The sequence below is a fragment of the Salarias fasciatus genome (assembly GCF_902148845.1).
Source record: "Salarias fasciatus chromosome 7 unlocalized genomic scaffold, fSalaFa1.1 super_scaffold_4, whole genome shotgun sequence".
NCBI lineage: Eukaryota > Metazoa > Chordata > Actinopteri > Blenniiformes > Blenniidae > Salarias > Salarias fasciatus.
The window spans coordinates 3,794,669-3,814,158 of record NW_021941229.1 but is presented as its reverse complement, the minus strand read 5'-3'; the positions used below and the strand labels follow the sequence as shown (position 1 = coordinate 3,814,158).

Here is a 19,490-nt window from a genome sequence, read left to right as displayed (position 1 = left end):
ATGCATGCCACTTTTTTTTTTGCACTATTTTCCTGGAGAATCCACATGTTTATTTTGTGCGGCTGGTGGTTATTAAAGTGCCTGTGTTGCAGTTTGTTAGTGACTTTGACCCAGAATTTGTATTTGAGGAAGAACTTTATTAAATCCAGTCTGCTGCCATTTTCGCCGTATCGCCCAGCAGAGAGGACGGCCTGGCTGCAGTCCTCTTATGGTCCCGTCATGATCCTCTCATGATCCTCTCATGATCCTTTCATGATCCTTTCATGATCCTCTCATGGTGCTTCCATATTCAGTCGACTACTATATGAAAACCTTTGAATTCGTTTTTCTAAACACAGAAGAAGACAGGCAGCTCCAGTGTAGAACACCAGCTTCAGTCTGATTGACGTGTTTACATGCAGGAGGAGCTCCTCCTTCAGTAACGGGAACCTCCGGCACCTTCTCGCCTTAAAGTGGAGTTTCAGTTGCAGTGATTTGTTGTTTTTTTTTTTTTCGGGTGTCATGTGATCACGCCGAGTCTGGTGTGAACACGAATAAAGAGGCGATTGACCCGTATGAATGGATGAAACCCAGACTGAGCGTGTGATTATCCACTGAGGAACACACAAGGTTTTCTCTGGAAAAGGCCTGAAGGAAGTGAAAGAGTCCTCAGAGAACCGAGGAAGGGAAACTGGTGGCCCGCGGGCCTACTATTTCCCCGTCTGTCCCGTCTCCAGCCCACCAGACAATCACATTGAAATCAGAAATCAATAACAGGAACTCAGCAAGAGGAACCATGTCTGACACGTTTCACCTGAACACAAGGTGTTTGTGATTGGTTGGGTGAACAGTGTCTTTAAAAAGCAGACTGTGCGCCTGGCGGGGAGGTCACCTCTTCACCCACGGACGCCGCTGTGCGTCCAGCTTAGGGTTAAAAACGGTCTCCTCAAAACAAAGAGTAAAAATCCGCACATGCTGAAGGTCTGTGGTTTCAGTAGAGACCTGGACGTCCCAGAGGAATCACTTTGTCCTCAGCTCATTAGTGTGAGGGGGCGACAACCACACACACACACACACACACACACACACACACACACACACACACACACACACACACACACACACACTTGGACTCAGTCTGGGATTAATTATAATCCTGGAAGTGGATCTGATTTCATCCTGCAGGTCCTCAGAAGGAAGTGAATCTGGAGCTTCAGCAGCGTTCTGCTTCAGATCTCCTCCACAGGCATCAGCAGTTTACTGAAGATTACTTCTTAATTACTCTCACTAATTAACATATTTAACATAACAAAACTGGTATAACTTCACTAAAGTTTATGCAGCCTTCTATTTTCTTTCAAGTGATCACTTTCTTATTGATAAATTTGCACTAAATTATTGTGCTAATTGTTGATCATTTTTTGGGATTTGGGTCACATTTTGGCTGTTTGCCCTCGAGTCATTTCACCTTATGGATGAGTTTTATCTAAAACTAATAAACCTTGGAAAGTTGCATTGCATTTATAAAACTAGTACAACTTTCCACACAATCCTTTACCTGTGATTTAAGCCAGTACTACTCTGTAATCAGCTAAAAGTAATGCAGTAATATCGTGTCGTGAAGCACTCACTTTCTCACACCAGGTCAGATATTCAGGAATTCCAAAGCTTTTGAAGCTCGTTCTCTTCAGCTCCAGAGAGCCGTTTTCTGATTGAGCTGGAGATATGAAGTCTTTTAATAATCCGAGGAGCCGCTCGGCTGCTCAGCTGCTCGCTGTGCGGCGAGCAGGAGGTGCAGTCAGGTATGTGCTGAGGAATGTGTTTTATTGAAGGTGGAGCGAACACTCGGGTATCATCGGCATATCATCAGAAGAACCACACGGTGTGTCAGGGAGGACTCGGCATGTGCCGATGTGTGTGTAGAGAGTCTGAAATTGATCATGTATGAACAGAAAGCACGGTGGGATTCATTCATCGTGACGAAACACTTGCTCCGCGCCGTGTGGCTCTCATCCTGAGAGCGTGTCCACACAGGCAGGCGCGAACCAGGACCGACTGTCTGCAGGTCAAACGGGTCCGAAACCCCCACTTGTTTGGACAGGAAGTGGTCTCCATCACCTCTGGAACTGGGCTATATAAACTGTATAGTCTACTGAGAGAGGACCCCCACCGCCCCCACCCCTGACTCAGAGGTCAGAGTGAAGCCAGCAGAGCTTTTACCCTTCTTGTCTCGAAGACTCCGCAGGAGGAAGGTGGAGGTTTTCCCCGCAGAAGATGTTTTTAACGGCGCTGCGTTTGGATTAGAAGACACTCGGAGCCACGGGCTGTGTTGTTGAGTCTGTTTGTAATTATCCTGTTAAAGGGTCCCAGGATGTGTTCTCATGTTTTATTGTGCATACTTCTCTACCTGTGTAACTCTATTGTGGGACTTATTGCATTGATGTGGATGTGACCGTGGAGCTTACACATTCCTCCTCTAACTCACAGAAACACGGTTAGCGCTGAACTCGTGGGACTCCCGCCTGCTCGGGTGATTGGCTGTGAAATCCAGTTGAAACTCTTTACCTCTGCTTTATGTTTTGAGCCCGACGGTGATGCGGTTTCTTATATTAACACATTCCAACATGGCTTTAATGAGTCAGAGAGCAGATGTGACAGAGCGAGAACGTCGACAGCTCCCGCCCAGCAGCCCTGCTTCGAACAATGCGAGCTCGTTCGACACCCTACAACAGGCCCACAGTGACTGGAGCTGATTGGATTTGTTTCCTCGGTGCTGCACAACAGTGGAAACATTCTCGTGTATAAATGGAAAAAACCAGGCGATGTTCCACTGATTAGATTCAGTGATTCTACCAGGAGCCGGCCACACATCTGTGCTCCATTGTTCGTTGGTGAAAATCATTTAACAGTAATTATGAAGGACTGTGCAGTGGTTTAGTGCCTGGGAGCAAGGACGCTGTGCGTCTGGACTCTGGAGTCTGCATGTTCTTCTTTCTTCTCTCGTTTCCGTGTGACTGGAAGGTGTCCAGTGTGTGACTCACCGTCTCTGTTTGGTGAATGAAGTGGCGGACTGAGTCCACTTCCTGTAGTCCCAGTTGGCCCGGGTCTACGGAACAACATGTTCGTGATGTTCAGCGGAACCAGCACGGTTCACTCACTCTGGCGTTTCTGGAAGTCCAGCCGAAAACAAGCGAACACCTGAATCCTCAGAACAAAGTCAACAAACTGAAGACAGCTGGAGGAAACTGAAGACACACAAGAAACAAAGGAAAAACAAGTGAAAGTTTCATCTGGTTAAAATTGGGTCACATGTTTAACTCATCGTGCGGCTGATGTTTAAACAATGCTGGAAACGAGCAGCAGGAATCTTCTGGAGGTTGGTGGTTCGGTCCTGTTCTGCCTCGTCCACATGTCCAGGAGTCCACGTGTCCCTGAGCGGTTCTCTGAAGTCCTGGCGGTGTGCGAGTTCCTCTGAGTGTGTGAAACCAACATTAAAACGCTGCTTTCAAACTGGTTATCACAATAATAAACATGAACAATGTTTATAAAATTAATTCATAAGGTTGATCTGCTTCTATTCACTGTGAAATCAGATCTGAAATTAATTTAAATATGAACTGGTAATGTGATTACCTGCTGCCATCGGGACTGAGTTTCTACACTAAAACCATAATAACAAGCACTTGCATGTAACAATGGGAGCCGTAAGGCAGGACGAGTCAGACACAAACCATTAAAACATGGTGCGAACAGACATTGAGTTAAGATTATTTGATGGGACTGACTGATTCTGATGGATTGTGACTAAGGATCGGCCGATATGGCTTTTTTAGGGCCGATGCCGATTATTGGTGCTTATGGAAACCGATAACCGATATGTCGAACCGATAATCATTTGTAGTGAAAATGAACATTCTGGCGTCAAAATTTAGCTGTGGGTGGGACATTTACCACTGGCCAAAAAACCCGTTTAAACCCGCTAAGTGATGGCAGTGGGAAAAGGTTTGACCCGGGATTTCGACCCGGGTCGTTGACCCTGCAATCGACACGGTAAATTCCCGGGTGAGTTTGTAGCATCTTTTAGTGGGAGGGACACATCCGGGAACTTACACTATGACGTTGACGCAGCGCGGCTAAGTTAACGCGCTAGTTGTTGTTTCTGGACACAGCGTGAGATTTCCTTCGTCAAGATGACCCAGCAATGGCAAGATAACGAGACCAGAGAGCTTCTCCTGATCCGTGGGGAAGAGGAGATTCGTCTACAGGTAACGGGGACTGTTTTCCGCTGCATTGTTTACTTTCGTTTTGCTCCGTCGCGCTGATGATGTCATCAACGTGGGACACCATCAGTGCGGGAAAACGCAGCGACGCGGCTCGCCAGCAGGAGGTGAAACGCGGGTCTGCAGGCGGTGGGAAAGGCGTCTAAAAAGGCGATAGTTAGCGGGTCGCAGACGCGGGTCGACCCGCTAGTTGCAGTGGGAAAGGGGTAATTGTTACACAGCCCAGGGTAGTGACTTCAGGCCGAGAGAGAGACGGCTGTATATATGATCCAAAGAGCATGTTTTTAAATAAATTTATTTTATCGGCTATTGGTGGAAAAAAAGGCCGATGCCGATTATTAGAAAAATGCCCAATATCGGCCGATATTATCGGCCAGGCCAATAATTGGTCGATCCTTAATTGTGATATTTAAAAGTAAATGAGCTCATTGTTATTGTTGTCCAGCTGTAGTTGTATAGTGAAGTAGAAAGTAGAGCACAGGAGAATGTTTGAAGTGTCTCGTTGACCAAGTCGCTTTCTCTCAGGTTGAGGCTGGACCGAGTCCTCTCAGGCCCTGTTCATAGAGTACTGAAGACAAGTGTGAACAGGCACCAGTACGTCTTCATGCGTCTTCACTCAGAATCACTTCTCGAGGTGGTTAAAGGCTCTGGACTGTTAGAGGCTCTGGACTGTTAGAGACTCTGGACTGTTAGACTCTGGACTGTTAGAGACTCTGTTAGAGACTGTGGACTGGCAGGTTTTACAGTCTGTGGAAACATGCTAACAGCAGCCTGTCAGAATAACAGCCTGTCAGAATCATGGCCGTCCCTCCTCCTGCAGCAGATGCTTTGTTAATCACAGTTCAGAGAAGCTGCAGTGAAGCTTCGGACCGTCGGATCGTCCCTCTGGCTCCGCTCAGCCTCACACTGCAGCGCTCACTTCTGGAAAAATGAGTCAGAAAGATAAAGAAATGCCTCCTCAGATGGACTCTGGCATGCTTATCAGAAAGGGGGGGTACAATATGAGAGAGCTCCCCCCCTCCACCTCCAGCCCCACCTCCCAGACTTGGTTATTGTCTTGTCTTTGAGCCTCCAAATGGCCAAACATCTGAAGGGAAATGCTTGCTTTTTTATGAGATGGCTGCTGTTGTTTTAACTCAGTCATGGGGATGGAGTTACCCTGCTGGAGCTGGCCCGCTGATGAGGGCTCGCCGGGCGGGAGATAGCATCAGAGCGGGAGAAGGGAAATTCCACTTTGAGCCGGCGATACCATCTGAGGACCTGGAGAGGAGCCGCGGAGCGCTGCGATCCAGCCGCTCCGTCACACACGCTGTAAACTGGCTTTACATGCGTGTTTATGTCTGAGTGATAAGAGTGATGGAGCCTATGTGGCAAACATAATCACATCTGCTCATGGTTACTGAGTGACAGGACCTGCTCCGCTGAGCCGCTCGCCAGTGCATTTGTCCGGAGGTGACTTTATGCCGTCCGACGTCGGATGGACAGTCGCGTTGATGCCTTTGATGCCGGTTTGAAATCTGTGCCGTGATGTGAGGGGGTCATGGAGAGGCTTTGTCACGCTCGTGGGTCCACGGACGGCATCGGATTAACTTCTGAGAGAGTCAGAAATCCGTGAACAGCGCTACTGCGAGCCACAGCTGCTCTCCGCGAATAAAGACACCAAACAGTGTCCTGGGTGGAGAGTGGAGTGTCCTGGGTGGGTGGGGTTGTATCCCGTTGGAGAAGGCGTCTTGAGTGGATCTCCCTGAGGCGTGGGAGTGGGGGAGCCATCTTGATAACCCGCCGCCGTTGTTTTCTCTGGGACGCATACCGCTCCGTACATCCATCAGTCAGGACGGTCTTTATTGCACGGTGGTAAAAGTTTCTCGGCAGAGGTGGAGGGGGTGTGTTCCTAATGATGTGGGTGGTGTTCACAGTCCGGCCCAGGTCCTCTGAGACATGGACTCACAGGAATGTGACCTGGTGACACTCGTTCCTGCTGGATGTTCAGGCCTGAGTGTGGTCCTCCCTTTCTAGAAGTCAATGATGACCTCTTTAGTCTTCCGGGTGTTGAGGCCATCTTGACTCTGGTAGGTGGTTTTCTCTTCAGAATCAGTAAAATAGAGGCACTGTGCAGTCAAACTGCGTCACAAAGGTCGAGTCGGTCATAAACTTCCAGGGCTGCTGAACTCCGTCAGACTGAAGAGGTGGAAGAAATCAAGCTGCTTTCAGTCCTTTGTCTTTGATGGCGTGCAGCGTCTCAGCGGCCTCTCCCATAAAGCTTTAACCACTGCAGGATAACAAAGATCCCACGTTCAGGACGGTGAAACAAGTCTTGAAGTTTGTATTAAGGCTCCGGTTTTATCGGGCAGGCGGAGGTTTTCAGTAAAAATAGCTCTGCTGAAGCCTCCACTCAGCAGCAGACGGAGTTAAACAGCAGAGCCACATTCATCACCTCCGAGCGAGAGATAAAAACATGAGGGCAGCTTGATCCTAACGGTCCGGGAAGTGAAAAATGAGGAGCTGAAAACAGCAGCATATTCAGAAGTCAGCATGCATAAGTGCATTAATACAGAACTGAAAATGTTCCCGATTTATTTTCGCACCATGTGAATGATTAACTGAGAATTTGAAGGATATGAAACCTGAGTTAAGGCTGAATAAAACATGTTAAAGGAATACTCCGAAGATTTTGGACCCACGCCCTTTCCCTATTGACAAAGTTAGTCAAACTCATAAATACCTTTTTTGTGTCTCTGCGTCCAGTGGCTGGATCCCAGCTGTTAGCATCGTTGTTAGCTTAGCTCAATTGCTGGAAGTCAATAGGAATCAGAGCCGGACTGACGAAAGTGGACAAAGTACTCCTCCCAGTGGTCCAGGGGACGGCATATTAGCACGTGCAGTAAATCCGAATGGTTATAAAACGTTTTAAAAGACGTGTTTTCTTTTCAATCCGTTAAAATAACGTTTTGATACACAGAGATCTGCGCATGCGCAGTGCTCCGCGGAAGGACGTACCGGAGCACAGCAGTAGAAGCCACAGACTTAAGCCGCTGTGTGCTGGTATATCCTTCCGCGGATCACTATGCTTGTGCAGATCTGTGTGTGTCAAAATGTTATTTTAACAGATTGAAAAGAAAACGCAACTTTTAAAATGTTTCACAACCATTCGGATTTACTTCACATGCTAATACGCCGTCCCCTGGACCACTGGAAGGAGTATTTTGTCCACTTTCGTCAGTCCGGCTCTGATTCCTATTGACTTCCAGCAATTGAGCTAAATAAGCTCAATAAATAAGCTAACTACGATGCTAACAGCTGGGATCCAGCCACTGGACGCAGAGACACAAAAAAGGTATGTATGATCTTGTCTAACTTTGTCAATGATAGGGAAAGGGCGTGGGTCCAAAATCTTGGGAGTATTCCTTTAAAATTGCAGTAAGTAATATTACCTCACATAATGTTCTCCTCCCCCTCCTCTTTAGAGAGCGTCATGCAGGTTGCCAGGTTGGGAGACTTTAGATGACTGTATTCAGGCGCGTCGCCCTCGCGGCACATCGCACATGACTGACATCGCACGCCCGCCATGCTCGAGCACGACTGGTGTCGACTGGTGGTCCTGGCCGCTCGGCTAACAGCGCAGTCATAAAATACGGAATGTTGTCCTGCTTGTTTGGCAACCCTGCTGCTCCATCCTGAACAACTCATTTTGGAAGAAGAACACTTGACAAAGACATTGTTTAAGGAGACAATGGATGTTCACAGGGAATATTTCTTCAACGGCAGATGAAAAATGGAAATTTCCTACTTATTGCGCCTTTAAGGCCGAATGAAGCCTAAAGCTGAATGGGAACGAGGAACCTGCAGGGCCGTCTGGGCTGTTTTCACTGGGGAGGCTTCAGATTCTCTGACCTTTAGTGTTTATGAGGGGTCATAACTGCCGTCTGCCTCCCGCGTCCTCTCCGAGCGGAGAGACGCTGAGCGCTGGACAAACACAGCGATCTGCCGGTAACACATTCCTACATGTTGTATTCAGACTTTCCAGCCCGCTCTTAACTGGCTTGGGAGAGTAATAATTTAGAATTTCCGCTCTCATTTTTCGCTGTCTGATCCAGTGGAGTTTTTTCTGGCTGGCTGGCAGCTCGGTCCGGCAGACGGGACGCTGCACCCACCGCTCTCCACACGGCCAGCCTGAGCCGCCGCTCCGCTCTATCTGCATTTCCTCTTCAAAGCACACTCGTCCCACATTGCACACTTTGCATTCGATCGTCACAGTTCTGCTTCGGATAGAGATGTTTATCGGGGTGGAGGGAGATGAAAGAAGAGGATCGCTTCTCAGCACAGGAACTTTTTCACGGCTGGTTTTCTTCTCCGTCCTCAGCGAGGAGATTAAAGATGCAGCTTTGAGAGGTTTCATATCTGTTGTAAATCTTGACCTGCTCTGCTCTTAGTCAGACTGAATCGTTGCTGAACATGAGAGCCGGCTGGAAGATTCAGGGACGGTACAGACCATCATGGAAACTCGCTGCTGCGAGTCGACCGCCGCAGGTTCAGATTTGACTTTCATACCTTTACACGCAGGTCACAGTAACTCCTGGAGCAGAGTAATCCCTCCCCTCGCCCTGACCCCTCCTCCTCCACCTCCAGATGAACCGGACCGCTTCTTTCCCTCGATCCTGGAGCTCGCGGTCTGACCTCTTGCACGGCGTCCTGTCTTTTCATTATTGCCGCTTTGTGCGCAGTAGAACTGGGCCGGCTGGTGCGGAGGAGATTTGAGCTGAACTGATCTGAAAGCAGCAGCGAGGGCTTTCTTCACTGCACTTAACTCTGAAACCGAGGAGGTCCTGAATAAGTCCCAAGACGGAAAACTGAGAGGCTGAACGGGGGGGAGAGGGACAGAGGAGGCTCACAGCCGGGGCTGGACCGGATCGCGGGAGGAGGCCGGTTGACCACATCTTCACTGAAGCCATGTTTCTGAGTCTGAAGGCTTCAGGAGGCTTCAGTCAGCGTGGACGGCCCGGCCCTCTGTGTTCACTCTGTTTCCGTGTTGTGTTGCTTGGCTGCTTGCGAGCGCTCCGGCTCGCCGCGGCGCTCCTGCAGAGGAGGGAAGAGAGGCGGCGGTTATGTTTTCCTGCTCAGCGGCGGCGTCTCCGCCTGGAAAGCACAGAGATGTTTGTACAAGGCCGCTCCGCTGTCTGTGAACTGTAAAATCAGGCCACGCTCCCGTCACACACACACACACACACACACACACACACACACACACACACACACACACACACACTCAAAACTAACTCCCTTAACGACTTCACTGTAAATCTGTAAGCACTTCATCACTTCACGTTCTAACTATTTCTGTAATGAGGAATAACTTTTGTCCTTTAAGAACACGCACGGCCGCATTACGACTGTGTAAACAGCACACACACGCGCGCGCACACACACGCGCGTGTCGGCAGCACTTTAACAGCGGAGTGAAGGAAAGTGTTGAGGTGTGCCAGGAGGCCCTCGCCGTGCGGCGGTGGCTCGGCCTCGCCGCTCTCAAAGGAGTCTTTCATGGCGGAGGCAGCAGGCTGCAGGAATGCGGCGGCCGGCGCTCCGGCTGAGCCCGGCGTGGAAAAGCATCCTGTTGCCTTCACTTCGCTGCGTTCCAAGGCGGCGTTATCAAGCTCCACTCCGCTCGGCTCCTGGCCATCACGGCTTCACACACAGGGTCTGGAAAAATACTGCTGATTCATGAGGGCGGCGAATCGTTTACGGTGGCGGTGGACTCGCTGAAATGAGCCGTTTCATGATGTTTCAGCACAGTCATGTAACTCCTGTATGCTTGTGTGTGTGAGCAGCGAGCTGAAGCTTCAGCTGCTTATGTGGAAGAGAAGAAACTTCTTGATTTACAGAGATCCTTCATAAAATGTGCCGAATTGCACACGGATTGCAAATAGATTGTGTTTTCGGTTTGTTTTGTAGCTGCCCAGCTAATAACGAGACTCCAAAGTGAAATCTATGGAAAAACAGGAGAGTTTGAGAAAAGATTCCAGAGCCTAAGAAGAGGAACGGCTCAGAAAATCTGTTTTTAAAACACATTTGAAAAAGAAAAGAAAAAGAAAGGAAGCGAAGGAAACAAAATAAAGTGCTCAAACTTATGGTATGTCACCTTGAAAAGACATCCCATTGCCTTGTTTCTCCAGCTCCCCCTTCAAAGACCCCCGTCCAGCTGGTAAGACCTGTCCAATGTCCTGAGAGTCCACCTGAGGATGTCATCCCAGTGTCGGGTCTAGGATTCCCCCGTCTAACTTGATAAACCCTTTCTAGGAAGGATCCCCTTTGACAGGATGGACGCTACTTCTAACAGGACCATCCCCGTCTAACAGGACAATCTTGATTTGTCAGGTGAACTGGCTCCTGAACGGCCCCTAACTGTGTTGCGTTCAAGCCTTGTCAGGTAAATAAGAAGTCCCAACACTTGATTTGGCTCAAGCCTTCCCTCTGAGCTCTTCACGGTGATTTTAATACCGCACACCCCGGGCAATGTGAGGAACTTCTAACGGTATGAAAACGTGAAAACCCGCCCGGCCTCACTCTGGTGGTTCTGGTTGAAAACTGAGTGCAGTGGATGGAGACCAGATGGCAGCAGCGGTGAACATGATCAAAGATCCAAACAGCCAACAAGACGTCGCGCTTTGATGCTTCTGCTCGGTCCTGTCATGTGGTCGTCGGTGTTTAGGAGCTCTGAAGTGAGGCCTCGTCTCGCGGACGTCCAGAAACGGTCCGGTTCTGACTGCACAGGAACACGAAGCTTCCAGTGTCTGCAGGCGGCTGAAGGCCGAGTGTGTCTTCACTGTTCCTGTTCCTGCGGGAGCCGGTGGGGCTCGTCAAACCAACGCTGCACACTGTTCTTCCCGAGTCTCCAGCACCACCAATTTCCTCCAGCGCCCACATCTGTGGAGCACATGCAGCGTATGAGCGAGCAGCGGCGGCCGGTGCCAAGCGGAGTGGAGCTAATAACGGAGCCTGATCCTGATTAGCTCCCAGGGAGAGCTGCAGCCAATCAGAGGAGCAGCCAGAGTGTCTGTTACTCACAAGAAACAACAGTATGGGGTTATGGAAAGCCAAAAGCTCGGCGCGAGAGCAGGAAGCAATCAAAGTTTCCCATCATTATCAGAGCGCAGCCACCTCTGAAGGCAGCTCTGACGCCTTGCTGTTGCTGTGGATGCTGGTCAACACGTTCGCTCCGTGCCACGGCAGAGGAGCTCCAGAACGCTGAGAAAAATCTTGTTTGACAGTTTGAGACTCCACTGTTTTTTTCTGATTTTCCATCAGACATAATTGTGGTTCGCGAGCTGGTTCTCATCAAGGAGGATTCCGAGCGCGGGACCGAAGCCGCCGGAGATCAGATGTTGTTGAAGGAATTCAGTCGGAGCTCAGAGGAGCGATACGAGGCTCAGGTTCGACAGTCTGTTTATTAGAATTGACTGCGAGGGCTGCTCCGGATTAAGTAAACGTGATAACGTTGAGAGCTCCAGAGATAGCCGTCCTCTGTCAGCCAAAACACCAGTGTTCTTTTTCTTGCCCCTAATTTCCACCAGCAGTGACTGAGCTCTTTTTTTTTTTTTTTTTGCTTCATTTTTTTCCATCACGTGTTTCTACCAGCAGAGCAGTCCACTCACTTTGCTGGTTTTGGTTATATTTCTATGGTTTTCATGCTGATGATGGCGGCGCCTCATTTCTGACTGATCTGGGCTTTACAGTAAAGACGTTATTCACATGCTCGTCAGGTCAGACTTTAGAATACCAACATCTGCGTATTTCCACAGCAACACTCTGACATTTGCTCTGCAGCAGTTTAACATGTGTTTCATGTTTTTAAAGCAGATTAATTATAATAAAATGATCTGGGCACATTTCCTCTCCGGACACAGTCGTGAGAAGCTTCGTTCTTTTCTCTCTCTTTCTTTTTTTGAATGGAAACCCGACAGAGGCCGTTGAGAAGCACATTTTGGACCATGCTGGGGTTGTGGCCTTCCCAGAATCCAGCTGGGGATTTCTTTGTCAGGATGTATGTGCCGGCCGCTCGCCCCTCGGCCGTGGATTTCACCCTCGTACAGTCACTGTGTAACAGGCAGGCTGCCCTGAACATCACTCAAGTCCCCGTATTAATGTCTCGTGGGCCTTCCCAGCACCACACGCAGACCTTGAAATGTTTAGTCCCTCCGTAAACAGTTCCCGATGCCGTCTCCTTCATCCGACTCCTTTGTTATGCTTGTGGTGGTCTCCGCCGTCTCCGGGGACCGCCGGGCTCGGTGTCGGCCTGCTGGGCTCTGAGGTTTGACTGTGTGTCCTGTGCTGTTCCTGCAGCTGACCCGGGCCTGTCGGCGGACACAGACGGACTGCTGGAGGCTCAGAGTGGAGCCGCCCCCACATCTGAAGGTCGGTGACTCCTCCCTCCTCGCACCCTGTTTGTGTGTGACGCTCTGTAAAACATTTGGCTTTGAATTGTCCGTCAGCATTAGCAGCATCGCTAATCCACAGGCCGCCGGTAACGCATGCATGAATTCCAGCATTCGGAGTTGTGGTTGGTTTGTAACCTTCTGCTTGTGGAAACAGGATGGGTTTAATGTGACGGAATCGCAGGACTTGGCAATCCACCTGTTTTTGAACGCAAACCTCCATTGAATCAGGCCAAACGTGCGCACTCTCCTCCGACATGAGTTTACCTGATTATCAGCCTGTGGCGAACCAGGAGATGAACTGCTCAAACAAAATAACGTGCTTTTCTTCAAGAAACAGGGAAATATGCTCAACTTTTGAAGAGGATCTGTTTGGATTTCTCTTTGTTTCAGCATTACATAAACATTAGCGCTGGTTGTCAGCAGGTTCTGGTCTGAACTGCAGACAGAAGTCTTCCTCCTACACTCAGATCCGCAGATTGAAAAGTGGTGCTGCTGGTCGGGGCGAGCGGGGAATCACGCGCGGCATGTTTCTGGGATTTGCTCTTCTTTAGCTGTAAAAACGGTCGTTTGGGAATTCTGTTTGTGGACCACAGACTCCACGAACATGCCCCAGTATTTACAGTGTGGTGGGAGCAGTTTCGACTCTTACAAACATGTTTGATTACGGCTCTTCGTAGGGATTTTGGTTTACCTTATTCTCAGTGCAAAATGTAGATTATATTCCCAAAGTGATCGCAAAAGAACGCATTTTGTGTAACCACATCATTTTAAGACAATATGAGTGGATTAAACAAAAAGCAGTTGTTTGTTTTTCTACCTCAGAATGAAGCTTTCTCTTGAATGAAATAGTTTTCATGTTGGGCCACGAGTTGGCGCTGTTGTTGTCGAAACAGGGACTTCAGGATCTCTCACACACACACACACACACACACACACACACACACACACACACACACACACACACACACACACACACCGTTGATCTGGGATGAATTATTGTCACATCAGAGTTGCTGAAGCAGTTTTCCCGGCGCTCATTAATGATGTGGAGCGGGGTTCTTGCTGGTCGGCGGCGTCGCCCTCTGGTCTGTGGGACCGTTCCCGCCGCTCGGTGGGTGTTCAGCGCGGCCTCCTGGCCCGCGAGCATCAATCATGCTGTAATTTCAGGGGACGCTTCGGCACCGCTGCAGCAGGCTCTGTTTAATGCCAGGGTGGGGAAATGAAACGGTACATTGTCATGAGAGTTTGACCACCGGCCTGCCTCGGGCTGAGGGGAGCACTGAGCCTCTCAGAAGTCACTGCACATGTCTAATTATGACTTCCTTGTTATAATGATGATTTAAGGTGCAGTTTGTTTACTGATATCACCTCTTTCACCCAGAGTAGAGGGTTGTGTTTGTGTGGAGGCCACGCAGCTCATTTTGTGCACAGGACTGAGTTTTGTGCCGGTAGGTCTTATTTTCTCTGCCCAGATGTGAAGGCTAAGCTAAACAGGAGTAGCACGCCGACTTCCTGTTGTTTCAGGGATGTGTGTGAGCTTCTCATTAGCGAATCAAACCTTCATAACTCAGCGGCTGTCCGAGACTTCATTCACACTTCTGCAGTCCACTGTTTCCTGACCGCGCCTGATTTACCGAGTCAGACTCGCTCTGAAACCCTTTTGGCTCCGTTTGTCACATTTCTGGAGCACTTTGTTTCTTAGAAAAACAAGCTGGTGGTCCAAGTAGACCGGGTTTTGGAGGCTTTGGAGGCGTGCCAGCCGGCGAGCTCGGAGAGAAAGCTGCTTTTCATTACCTCTATCTCGTGGGGATAAGACTAATCAATCAAGCACTTGGGCCTTGATATTTGAGACTGCCACGCTTTAAGTACCTCGCCGGGCACAAAGTGGAATGGATTTAGACCGGGAATGATGCTCTCAGAATCTCACAGTTGATCGGTGATTGTGAGCCTATAATACATGCAGGCATGCTGCCTTCGCTGAGCTGCAGCAGGAAGAATGGACCAACAGATCAGGTTTAACTCTTTCTTTCCAAAACAAAAAGTGAGCCGGCCAGAGGTGAGGGCACGAAACAGACGGAGGCTTTAAGGAGACGCAGGTGGAAACGTTCAGGTGAGACACATTAAGAGCCAAACTACAGACCACTAAGAGCCTGTTTACTCAGCCACACTTTCCGCTGAAAACCTTCGGGGTGTTTTCTTTACAGAACATTTGTTTCTGCACAACATCGGCGGAGGATTCAGAGTGTTTCTTTAGAACTCAACCTCTCTTATCCAAATCAACATTTCCAACAAAGGATGCATTGATATTGAGATACTTTAATATTAGTGAAATGTCAACAAAAGACGAACTGTAAATTATGTTCTGAGAAAATATCAAGAGGAGGAGAAAGGTAGTTGGTACGGCGCCAGCAGCTTAATCAGCAGAGACATTTAGAGCGGTGTCATCTGCGTACGAGGAGAACATTTCTTCATTCTGACCCTGAGTGGACTTACAGCATGAAGGAAGACGGAGGACAGGAGCTGACAGCTTTTCATCCTGCTGTGATACATACAGAGAATTCTGAGCTGGAAATGTTCCTGATGACTTATTCAAATGGGAATTTTAATCCAAACTATCACAGTTTACAGTTGGGTATTTTACGAAACACAATTTCACGTAACTTTCACACTCTTTCTCAGAGCAGATAAATCAATGGGTGTGTTAATTATCATCTTATATAACAGAAGGTGACAGAAGACGTGGAAGCTTTGTAACAGTATTGGATCTACAAGCCTTTGTGCTCAGAGAGTGAATTGTGTGCTGGTACATTCCCTCCTTTAACTTGTGGATCCTGCAGGTAGTTTTAAGTGCAGCTTGTCAGCTGTTGGATGTTTTCTTACCTCACACAGGCAGCGAGTGGCAGGGAGGCTGAAGACTTTATAATTACAGAGCCGTGTGGTGACATTACTCATGTGCAGCAGAGCTCTGCTGAGCCAGGACGGGAATCCGGCCACACTTCTCTGTTTTTCCATTGCGTAAACTCCAGAGCGACGCTTCTGCTTGAAATGCAGATGCTAGCCAGAGCCACGAGACTTCTGAAAGTCGGCCAGTGTTTATCATTGTCTCTGCTGTTATTGCCTTATACAGTCATACATGCAGCTACATGACGTCCAGGCAAACAGGCGCGAGGAATCATCCAGGCTCTGCGTTACAGCTGTAATCCTTTACTGACTGACCAACTGTGGGGGTGAGGAGGAGTATCGCTTCATTCAGCTTTTGTAGATCAGATAATGAGCAACTCAGCTTTGATAGTCTGAATTCAAATCAAATCCAGATTATTCAGCTGCTTTAACTTAAAAAGAGAGAGAAAAATAAAAAACCGCTGTCGATACGTAATAAAATAATGAGCCTTGTGTATCGGCCTCTCTGCACATCCATTTAAGGCGGATCTGTTTGAATCACCAGTGGTTGAACTGCCAGTTCTGCCTCCGGCCGCCACAAAGAGGAAACGTCTTCCAGCTGGAATGAGGATGAAGCGGTGCCAGCCTCTCAGTGGCCTGCGTTCACGTCTACCTTCGCTTTTCATCGCTCCGTCCCGCTCGCCCCGCTGTCAGCAGGCCCGGAGGCTGCTCTGTATGGGAGGGGGGGGGCGTTAATGGTCGGGCTTCAGGACTGGAGGGAAAGCCAATCAGTGCTTCAGTCCATCTGTTTTTGAAATGTGGCCCAAAGAAAAATATTCAGTGATGAAACGTGTTTCAACAAAGTACAAACACATTTGTACCCACCCCCCCCCCCACCCACCACCACCACCACCACCACCACACACACACACACACACACACACACACACACACACACACACACACACACACACACACACACACACACACCAGCATTTTAATGGCTTTAACTAATTATTTGTTTATTAGTTATTTTTGTTTTTTTGGATCTTTTGCATTTCTAGCCAGATTAGCAGTTTTAACTCTTCCAGCTTTTTCAGGGTTTAGCTGTTCAAACATTTCTTTTTTTATTTTCCATTTTAGCGATTTTCATTTTAATACTTGGTTATAGTTATTAAATGCTTAGTTATGCTCAGTTATATATTAAATTTAATGCTACATTAAAAATAACCATGAAAACCCACCTGTTCAAGATGGATTTCAATATTTAACTACTCTTATCTCGTTGTTTCTTTATTTTTAACTACTCTATGCCAGTTCTTTTTTCTTTTATGTTCCCTGTAAAGTGACTTTGAGGATCTTTCTTCTTATTGTTATTACTTTTTTCGAAAGCAGTGGAGGCACAAAGAGTTACTAGCTGGTGTAGTATGTTCCGTACCCTCTGCAGGGTTACATCAGTGCACAAAGCTGTATTGTGTTGTTTCTGTGACATTACATACCAACAGGCCTGCGTGCACACGACGTGCACCTTAAACAGAACCACGTGTGAACATCCAGGCTCACTCCTGCCTGCTGGTATCAGTCAGCCGTCGGTGGTTTGCTCCAAAATGTTTGTTTGTTCTGTCCTCACTGTCTGAATGAAGCTCATCACAGCTGAGAGCAGAAACAAGAAGAAGAAGAAGCATAAAGCAGTGGAGGAGGAAGCAAAACAAACAAGTCTGCGTTCATGTGGGACCGCATCTCAGGAAGGAAACATTTATCATGAAAGTCTTTGTAAATCCAGCAGATCCTTGTCATGCAGACGTAAATGATTGCAGGACGGAGATAACGTCGGAACAGGAAATCCCGGCTTATTAGCAGCGGGTCAGTGTAGTGAATGTAGACTGGAGCTTCGCATGAAAATGTAAATATTATAAATAAAAAACATGAAAAGCTGGAGAGACTACGTTTGGATGAGGAGCTCTGTACATGCTGCAGGCTGCATGCCGACTAGATTCAGCTTCTTCATCCGAAAGCTGAAACTTTACCAAACAACCGCGGGAACTTAAACAGTCCGTGAAATGAGGTGAACTGAGGTTCTTTACCGACTAATGACCAGGGGGAAAGGTTTCCACCTCAAACCCCGCATGAACAGCGATGTCACAGCAGTGGCTCCCCTGTTCGATTCCCAGCTGAATCATTACTGCAGACATTTCCTGTCTGTCCTCGCTAAGTAAATCTTCTGAGGATCTATGGAGCGCTGGTCTCCGTTACAGACGGCTCATAAATATTCTCACTCCAGAACCTCACGTCAGAAGAACCTGAAATATTTCTGTGGGAGCAGAAAGTCTGAATGCAGAATACAGATGTTCGCTGAGCTGCTGTTTCAGGTGATTTAATCCAAACTATGAATAATCCTTTAGATGTATATCATCGTGGTGACATCTGAGGAACAAGTAATGGATAACAATTCATAAAACCGAGACAGAAAAGGTCACTACTTGATATCTCCACTTGTTGTTAGATTGCTTTTCCACCCTGACTTTATTTTCACACAGTAGAGTGTGTCATTGAGCTCATGCTGTGTTTGCAGGTTTCTGATGTGGATTCATTCAAACTGCAGGATTGAAGCAAGAATCTGTGTTGTGCCTGAAGAGGAATTATTTTAGTGTCATTTTGCAATTAGCAGTTTATGGTGCCGTTCAAACATTTGCTTTTCTGCCCTCTGGCTGACTGGCTGGTTGATTGGCTGACTGTTTGGTTGGCTGGTTGGTTGGTTGGTTGGTTGGCTAGCTGGCTGGTTGGTTGGTTGGCTGGCTGGCTGGTTGATTGGCTGGTTGGTTGGTTGGTTGGTTGGCTGGTTGATTGGCTGGTTGGTTGGTTGGTTGGTTGGTTGGCTGGCTGGCTGGCTGGTTGGTTGGTCGGTTGGTTGGCTGGCTGGCTGGCTTCTTGGTTGGTTGGTTGGCTGGCTGGCTGGTTGATTGACTGGTTGGTTGGTTGGTTGGTTGGCTGGCTGGCTGGTTGGTTGGTCGGTTGGTTGGCTGGCTGGCTGGCTTCTTGGTTGGTTGGTTGGCTGGCTGGCTTCTTGGTTGGTTGGCTGGCTGGCTGGCTTCTTTTTTGGTTGGCTGGCTGGCTGGCTGGCTTCCTGGTTGGTTGGCTGGCTGGCTGGCTTCTTGGTTGGTTGGCTGTCTGGCTGGCTGGCTTCTTGGTTGGTTGGCTGGCTGGCTGGCTTCTTGGTTGGTTGGTTGGCTGGTTGGTTGGTTGGTTGGTTGGTCAGTTGGTTGGCTGGCTGGCTGGCTTCTTGGTTGGTTGGTTGGCTGGCTGGCTTCTTGGTTGGTTGGCTGGCTGGCTGGCTTCTTGGTTGGTTGGTTGGCTGGCTGGCTGGCTTCTTGGTTGGTTGGCTGGCTGGCTGGCTGGCTTCCTGGTTGGTTGGCTGGCTGGCTGGCTTCCTGGTTGGTTGGCTGGCTGGCTGGCTTCTTGGTTGGTTGGCTGGCTGGCTGGCTTCTTGGTTGGTTGGTTGGCTGGTTGGTTGGTTGGTTGGTTGGTCAGTTGGTTGGCTGGCTGGCTGGCTTCTTGGTTGGTTGGTTGGCTGGCTGGCTTCTTGGTTGGTTGGCTGGCTGGCTGGCTTCTTGGTTGGTTGGTTGGCTGGTTGGTTGGTTGGTTGGTTGGCTGGCTGGCCAGGTGGTTGATTGGTCAGAAACTTTTGGAGATACTTGGATTGTTTAGTTGCAAACTAACAGTTAATTGAACAAGAAAGAACTGATCTAATTTTCTGTGATATCTGGATTCAATTCTCCGTGAGCTGAGCTATAAGCACTCTGAATGCCCCCTGCTGTAATCAGACTGGATTATAATCTGCTGTGTTCTCTGGTGCAGCTGAAGGTTACTGTCACTCATATCAATCATTCACCTGATTCTCTGAGGGTGACGTAGCATTAGCGCT

General features: G+C 48.5%; 1 protein-coding gene across 2 annotated transcripts in view; it reads left to right on the top strand.

Annotated features, from left to right (window-relative positions):
• Positions 1–19,490, top strand: part of ror2 (receptor tyrosine kinase-like orphan receptor 2) — a 36,127-nt gene that overhangs the window by 5,510 nt on the left and 11,127 nt on the right. Inside the window, exon 2 of one of the 2 annotated variants that reach the window (XM_030085542.1) lies at positions 12,594–12,665. The exons of the other annotated variant lie outside the window; for it this stretch is intronic. Within the exon in view, the coding sequence (XP_029941402.1) occupies positions 12,594–12,665 (72 nt within the window). The remainder of the gene's footprint in view (positions 1–12,593; positions 12,666–19,490) is intronic. 2 annotated transcript variants of the gene reach the window in all.